This window comes from Lactuca saligna, chromosome 4 (assembly GCF_052625555.1).
Source record: "Lactuca saligna cultivar CGN05327 chromosome 4, ASM5262555v1, whole genome shotgun sequence".
In the NCBI taxonomy this organism is placed as follows: Eukaryota; Viridiplantae; Streptophyta; class Magnoliopsida; order Asterales; family Asteraceae; genus Lactuca; species Lactuca saligna.
The window spans coordinates 155,336,227-155,344,302 of NC_136420.1; the positions used below are offsets into that span (position 1 = coordinate 155,336,227).

The following is an 8,076-nucleotide window of genomic DNA, read 5'->3' on the forward strand; positions in this document are numbered from 1 at the left end:
GTTATTTTATAATATATACATTTTCTATTATTGTTATGATTAGCCTTTATAAAAGTTTACTAATATACAATTAGATAAATTATGATACCTCCAATAAAAATAGTAGCATCATTCTCAAATTCGATAGGTATCATAAACATTTAAAAAATTAATTAACCTATTATTCTATTAATCATCAACTTGAAATGTAAACATATAAAATAAAAATCCACCACCATCACCCTCCTTCACTCCTACCCCATTATCAACCACCATCATCCGCAGCTTCAAATCTCGCCCACCACCTTCATCATCATCAATACATCACAAGGGAAGGAGACAAAGACAAAAACATTAAAAATACCCACATTTAAATCGAAGCGGAATTGTGGGAGATTCCATCGTCAGTGACACTCTGTTCTTTGCAATACGCTTGACTACAATTTTCTTTATTTTTTCTTGATAATTTTTATTTTCGTTCAAGAGGAGAGAGAGAGAGAGAGAGAGAGAGAAAGAGAGTCTTAAAAGAGAGATAAACCTCCTTTTTTCTGTGAACTACAAGTCAGTAAAAGCATATTATCTGAATTACGTCAATCTCTTTGGATATATACCATACACCAATACTTGTAAAAGTGTTTCGTCTTTTTGGCGTTCTCTAGTCAGCTTTTCTTGTTTTATAAAACTCTCAAGCAGATGAGAAAAGCCCAATTTCTTTACTCCATAGCATGACCTCTTAATATTCCATCGATTAAAGATCTAAATTCTCGTAATCTTGTTTCGTAACCCATATCAAATTTGGGGATTTTGATTGAAAAAGTCGCACCCCTTTTTCCTTTGTGGAGGGTAGGTGAATCTTTTTCATAATTTATTTAATATACATATATAGAGAGAGAAAGAATTGGGAAGACAGAGAAAACCGAAAGATGGGTTCGTATGGAATGTTAGCAAGGAGAGCTGTGTCTACTGAAACACCCGTCATGGTTCAGGTCAATTTCACTCACTTAACCCTAAATTTGGTTCCTTTTCTTGATTTGGGAGTTGCATGTTCTAATTCAAGGTCTTTTTTGATCTGGGTTTGCTTCGTTTCTTGTTTTATGTGTGAAAAACTGTGTTTTTTTTAATCTTTTATGGGGATATGTGTGTTAATCCTTTAAAATGAAAGTGTAACATGTTTGCAGATACAAGAATTGCTTCGAGGTATCAAGGGTGCAATATCTCTAGCCCAGGTTGCTTATTTTCCCTTCTTTCCACTCCTTTTTATTAACATTTAATTACTATTCCCTCTTTTCCATGATTATAGCTCAATTTTCAAAACTCACAAACATTTCGTTCTTTTTCTTTTATTTGACAAGTGGGTTCTAGTTCTTGATTGAAGCGACAGATTAAGATGAACGCATTCAGTTCAAATTAGGTTATTAAATTTGAAATTTCCCAAAAGCGACATGTTTATTTATTTCGTAATTGTTTTTTCTTAAAAAAAAACAGGGTGTTGTGTATTGGCAACCACCAAAACCAGCTTTAGAAAAGGTGAAAGAGCTTGTGTGGGAGCCTTCAATCAGTCGATATGGTGCAGATGAAGGTCTTCCTGAGCTTCGAGAGGCATTGACCAAAAAGGTCTTCTTAAACACCATATAATTAAATAATTACATTCATATGAACGTATTCTAATAATTTCATTTATTTACAGTTGCGTGAAGAAAATAAGTTAACTAAATCCTCAGTGATGGTAACTGCAGGGGCAAATCAGGTAGTTTGGGCTGATTCTATTTCGTTATTCACTTATTTGTATGAATAGATTGTAAATTGTAATGATTGTATTTTATCTTTAAAAATTAAAATACATTATTTGTCGCAGGCATTTGTGAATATTGTTCTGGCACTATGTGATGCTGGGGATTCGGTTGTTATGTTTGCACCATACTACTTCAATGCTTACATGTCATTCCAGATGACAGGTGTCACTGACATTCTTGTGGGACCCGGTGATCCAAAGACACTTCATCCGGATGCAGGTTGAGACCTAATTCACGTTTCATGTACTTTCAAGTTTCAAATTCTTAGGCCTTAAGCTAATCTAGCAATCTTGATGGAATGTGTGTCCTATTTTTGTTTAGTGGTGTTTTATTTCATTCCAATGACACTAACACTTTATGACATATTTCCATTATTATATTTAGAATTACACTTTCAATAAAATCATATTATTTACTTCAGATTGGCTAGAAAGAACTTTGCGGGAAACTAAACCGACACCAAAGCTTGTTACAGTTGTTAATCCAGGGAACCCATCTGGAACATACATCCCTGAACCCCTTCTCAAGGTTCTCTCTCTCTCTCTCTCTCTGAATAATGGTTTTAATGATATTTTAAACCATTGTTTATGTTTTTGTAGAAAATATCGGATATCTGCAAAGATGCTGGATGTTGGCTTGTTGTAGATAACACATACGAGTAAGTTACTTTGATTGTCAAGAAATTTTTTGTTTTTGATTTTATGATGCAAATTAGGCTCCATACATTTACTCTTAATTTATAGAAGATGAGAAATGTGGATATAAATGGAGAAATCACGATTCGCTATTATATTTAAATGTAAGAATTGCATAATTGCGTAAAAGCTTAACCAGCTTTGATAGTTTTCTCAATTAAGGTAACCAACTTTTTTGCCCCATAAAAAAAGACTAAAGTTTCGAAATTTTATTTAAGGTCATGAGCTTTCGTTTCTTTCTTGGTAAAGGTAACCAACTTTCATTTTTATGCAAGTAACCCTTATGAATATAATATATAAATATATGAAATTCTCCCTATAATAAATATAATATATATAAATATAATAGGGTGGGTTATCAGTTATCGGTTATCATTGAATTTGTTTGAGAAAGAATCGTTTCAAGTTGCCAACAAATGCATTTTATATTTTAAAAGGGTAATCAACTAATGTTTTGTGTATATTACCAGCTATTTCAGGTTGAACAAGTCAACCCTTTTTCCAATTTTACACTTTTGGCCCAGATTTTAAATTTTGTTACGAATTTGGTCCGAACATTAAATTTTATTATGAATTCATCGCAACTTTAGTTTAATTTACAAATGTATTTTTCTACAACTTTTTTAAATTTTTTTACAAGCTTTTAAAATTTTTTTTTCTTTGTTTTTTCAGTTAAAAAAAATAAAAATAAGTTCTTTACAACATTTTTACAAGTTTTTATAGAACAATTTACTACTTGTAGTACTTATTTACAAAAAAGTTATGAACTTGTTTTACATTTTTGAATACAACGTTTTAAACTTGGGTTACAACTTTTTAATTTTTTTTACACTTTCATACAATTTTAATACAGTTGCTTGTAAACAAAAGTATTTTGTAAATGTTTTAAAAAAAATTAAAGTTTTTTTATATGTTTTAACTAAAAGTTTATAATTTTTTCTAAACAATGTTTTAACCTTGTTTTACATTTTCTTAAACATTTTTTTACACATTCATACGACTTATCTTTAAAGAAAGTATTTTTAAATGTTATAAAAGAGTATAAAGAAGTTATAAAATATATATGAAACATCTTAAAAATTTTGTAAAAAAAAGTTTATAAATGGGTGTATGAAAGTTATAAAAAAGTTGTATGAAAATGTAAAAAAAAATTTAAAAAGTTGTAAGAATAGTTTAAAACATTTACAAAAGCTGTATGAAAATGTAAAAAAAAGTTTAAAAAACTATAACCAACCCATTTTCTTATGAAAAGTTGCAAAAATGTTGTAAAAGAATTTATAAGAACTGTGAAAAAACTAAGAAAATTTTTTGTAAAAGAGATGTAGAAAAATAAATTTGTAAATTACACCAAATTTGGATGAATTCTTGATAAAGTTGAATGTTTGGACCAAATTTGCAACAAAATTTGAAATCTGGGCCAAAAGTGTAAAATTGATAAGAGGGGTGACCCATTCAACATGAAATAGTTGGTAAATATACAGAAAACATGAGTTGGTTACCTTTTTGAAATAAAATGCATTTGTTGGCAACTTGAAGACATTTTGAAAAGCGCCTTTCCCAAATTTATGAATAATTCTATATAATAATATGGTTATTCAAAACTATGCTTGGAGTAATAATCCAATTTTTTGAATTTTAAAGCGTTCCTTTTTAGCTAAAAGTTTTAATTTCACTTCTTTGACCATGTTATCAATAAAAAAATACCTAAAATCGACCCATTTTCACTAAAACGGTTTGAAATTGCGTCCTCTAATTCATCTTTATCTCCATATATTCTCATATATTTCAAGATTGTATCATCAAGACATGATATTTAATTGTTATCACAATAAACAGGTATTTCATGTATGATGGTTTGAAACACTCTTGTATTGAGGGCAATCACATTGTCAACATCTTTTCTTTCTCCAAAGCTTATGGGATGATGGGTTGGCGAGTGGGATATGTAAGTGTCACCTTCTTATCAAACACATTTTTTTAATGCTTTTATTTCTTTATACACACACACACACACACATTTTTTTTAATGCTTCTTTTACTTTATACACAAACGCATTTTTTCAATGCTTCTTTTACTTTATATACAAACACATTTTTTCAAAGCTTTTATTACTTTATACACAAACACATGTTTTCAAAGCTTTTATTACTTTATACACAAACACATTTTTTCAAAGCTTTTATTACTTGATACACAAACAAATTGATTATAACTCGTTTTATTCATGTAATTTTTAATGACATGGATTTTTTCTAACTTTTTATTATTTTAATTGAATTACAATTTTATCTCCTTAAAATAACAAAAAAAAAAATCTTTTTGTTATTACTTAATTTTAAATTAAAACTTATGGTTAATTTTTAATATTTGTAACTAAAGTTCCAAAACTATGATTATAGGAATGTGTCATAAATGGGTAACAAACTATTTGTTTTTGCTCACAAAATACCATTAAAAACCACTAAAATAATGGTATTTTGCTTACAAAAAGTTCCATTTGCTTACCTTCTTATACTACTTTTTTTTTTAAAACAATGGTGCTTTGTAAAAACAAAAATAGTTCATTATCCCTTTATGACAACAACCCTTGAATTCATATATTGTGCTTACATATAATATAAAATACCTCATCCATGAATTCGTTATGACATCAACCCTTGAATCCATATATTGTGTTTACATATAATGTGTAATTGCAGATAGCATTTCCCATGGAAGTGGAGGGATTAGCACCACAACTACTGAAAATCCAAGACAACATTCCGATATGCGCTTCAATAATCTCACAACGACTAGCCCTTCACTCAATGGAAGAGGGATCACAATGGGTCACAAATCAAGTCAAAGATCTAGTCAAAAACAGGCAACTTCTTGTTGATGCATTATCACCATTAGGGGAAGGTTCTGTGAAAGGAGGTGAAGGGGCAATTTACCTTTGGGCAAAATTACCTGAAAACTTCATTGATGACTTTGAAGTTGTTCGTTGGCTTGCTAAGAAACATGGTGTGGTTCTAATCCCCGGAACCCCATGTGGGTGTCCAGGTCATGTTAGGATCTCGTTTGGTGGATTGGTGGAGAAAGATTGTATTCTTGCATCTCAGAGGCTCAAGAAAGGGTTGGAAGAATTGGTCAAAGATGGAATGCTTTGACTATGGTGTTTAGTGTTTTCGTTAAAATCTTGTGCTTCTTGATTGGAAATTCATCAACATTGATTGATAACAAGTTTACAAGATTGAATTTTTACAATAAATGGAAACTTTTGGATGAACATGATGAAGCTCTCTTTTTGTTATGTTTTGTGGTTTCTTGGGTCATATCTTTCTCATTCATATTCATTGGTACTATTTTCCCTATTAAACAATTCCTTTTTGCAAACATTGTTTGATTTATGAAAATTGTATCACAAGTTGGCGTACTAACTGTCTTAAATTCATACATGATTTGGGAGTTCAACTCAACAATGATGTGATCAACATATTAGATGTGGTTTTAGGGTCTTGATGATACAAGTGTAATCATTACACAATTTCAACCTTTATTATTAAAACAGAAACTTAATTATGCATCCCGTTTTGGATACCTAGATTGAATTGCAACTTATATTCCATAAAACAGAATAAAAAACAACACATATCAAACACAATCTTAAACTCATACCATATTCAATTACCTTGTACTAATTCATCCCTTGATACCCTTCAAACTAATAAAAAATTTGGTGTTTTTAGGAAGTAATCATGCGACATAAATCAAGAACACCACAAAAATAAAATGGAACTATAAGTAATTATACACCCATGAAATACGAGCTGAATAAACTAGTGGCGGAACCATAAATTTTGATATGGGGGTACAAACATTGTCAATATATTATATTTAGTTATAAATTCTTTAGTTGGGGGTACAATAACATAAAATAAGTTTACAAATAATATTATATATATATATATATATAACAATTTTTTGGGGGTACTGTAGTACCCCCAACGCCCATCTAACTCCGCCACTGGAATAAACTAACATTTAGACGGTTGTTTCCGCATTTTCGACATTTTTCATTCTTTTTCAAAACTAACCCCAACTTGAAACACATAACAGCTTAAGAAACGAGAGAATAAAATTAAGTGATTAAAATACTTCATTTACCACAGAAATGAGAGAATAAAAATTAAGAAACCATCAAGAAAAACCAATTTTTTTGGAAAATTAAACATTCTGTCTGGATTGGCCATTTGGGACCGGATCAAAGCGGACCAAGCCAATTATTGGTAGCCCAATGCTATATATATTGGGTCCACACCTAGAAAACGGAAATAAACCTTAATTTCCATAGATGACAATCTATTAATGATGACATCATCCGTGATTTCAATTTTTGTTTTACCTAAAATGATGTTGTTTTTAGGACGTTAACTGCGAAAATTTATGGTTTTCCTGCGAATGCTGACGTCATCTACATCTACAATTTTTATTTATTTATTTATTTATTTTTTATGTACTGTCATTTATTGCGTTACCATTTTTGTTCTTTAAAGACATGTATTGTTTTAGTATCTTTTCATGTATTATGCTTATGAAAAGTCTAGCTTATTTTATTTTATTTTATTTTCTTACTTCGAACATGTATAACTCTTCGATACACAATGACTTGTTTTTGTTTGGGTAATATATTCATATATGAATCCACCGCTTTCTCTTCGTCACCGCCACCACCATCATCACCAACAACCACCACCACCAACCAAAATACGACCACATTAATTCTTTATATACAACATTTATTGTCTTACCACCGCCACTTATCTAAAATATTGGGAGTTTTCTGCAAAAATCAAAATATTAGAACTATTTTGTAAACTGATCAAAAATATATATGAAAAACGTTTTTATATATTTTTATACTTTAAAAAACATTTTCAAAGTTCATTTTTAATTTAAACGTATTATTAAATACATATATAAAAATATTTAAATAAAAAACAAACTTTAAAAAACTTTTTTATACATGTAAAGATAATATTTTTATACATGTAAAGATAAGTTTTTAAGGATACAAAGATTGTGTGAACTTATGTGAAGATGATGAAGATCGATGCGAAGAAACTTCTGACGTTACGTGTTTTGAAGATTGATCTCTGTCTGTTCATCATACTTAAGCATGACATGGTTTGTTCATTATACATTTCTATTCTATAAAAAGAGAGGTTATGAATTGTTTAAAAGTGTCTTGTACCCCATATGTTCTATCTAGGGGTGAAAAATCATAGTCATAAAGTCATACATATTTATTATAAAGTCATAAACATTTAAATGAAATTGAAAACATTCATCCAAAGTGAAATTGTGTTGTATATTACAATGATATATATATATATATATATATATATATATATATATATATATATATATATATATATATATATATATATATATATATATATATATATATATAGTATGGTTACCGGGTTGACCCAAGAACCCAAATAACTAACCCAACACAACCCACATAATACATGGTTTTGTGGTTGGCGAGTTAGAAATCTCAACCCAAACCTGCTTATTTTCGTGTTGGTTTCGCATCCGGTTACAGGTTGGGTGGAGAATTGCT

General features: G+C 29.6%; 1 protein-coding gene across 1 annotated transcript; it reads left to right on the forward strand.

Moving 5' to 3' along the window:
* The first annotated feature begins 279 nt into the window (after nt 1-279).
* LOC145042972 (Pyridoxal phosphate (PLP)-dependent transferases superfamily protein) lies at nt 280-5,738 on the forward strand. The gene is made up of 9 exons (XM_078991500.1): nt 280-965; nt 1,158-1,205; nt 1,465-1,593; nt 1,667-1,726; nt 1,835-1,991; nt 2,194-2,300; nt 2,372-2,430; nt 4,304-4,412; nt 5,168-5,738. Exons 1-9 carry the CDS (start codon nt 903-905, stop codon nt 5,615-5,617), a joined length of 1,182 nt encoding a protein of 393 aa, XP_078847626.1. The 5' UTR covers nt 280-902; the 3' UTR covers nt 5,618-5,738.
* The last annotated feature ends 2,338 nt before the right edge of the window (nt 5,739-8,076 follow it).

Excerpts from the sequence above, each read along its gene's own strand:
- LOC145042972 (XM_078991500.1), top strand. The coding sequence starts at position 903 with ATGGGTTCGTATGGAATGTTAGCAAGGAGAGCTGTGTCTACTGAAACA. Across the intron at positions 1,594-1,666 it reads GAGAGGCATTGACCAAAAAG|TTGCGTGAAGAAAATAAGTT; the intron begins GTCTTCTTAAAC and ends ATTTATTTACAG. Across the intron at positions 1,992-2,193 it reads GACACTTCATCCGGATGCAG|ATTGGCTAGAAAGAACTTTG; the intron begins GTTGAGACCTAA and ends TATTTACTTCAG.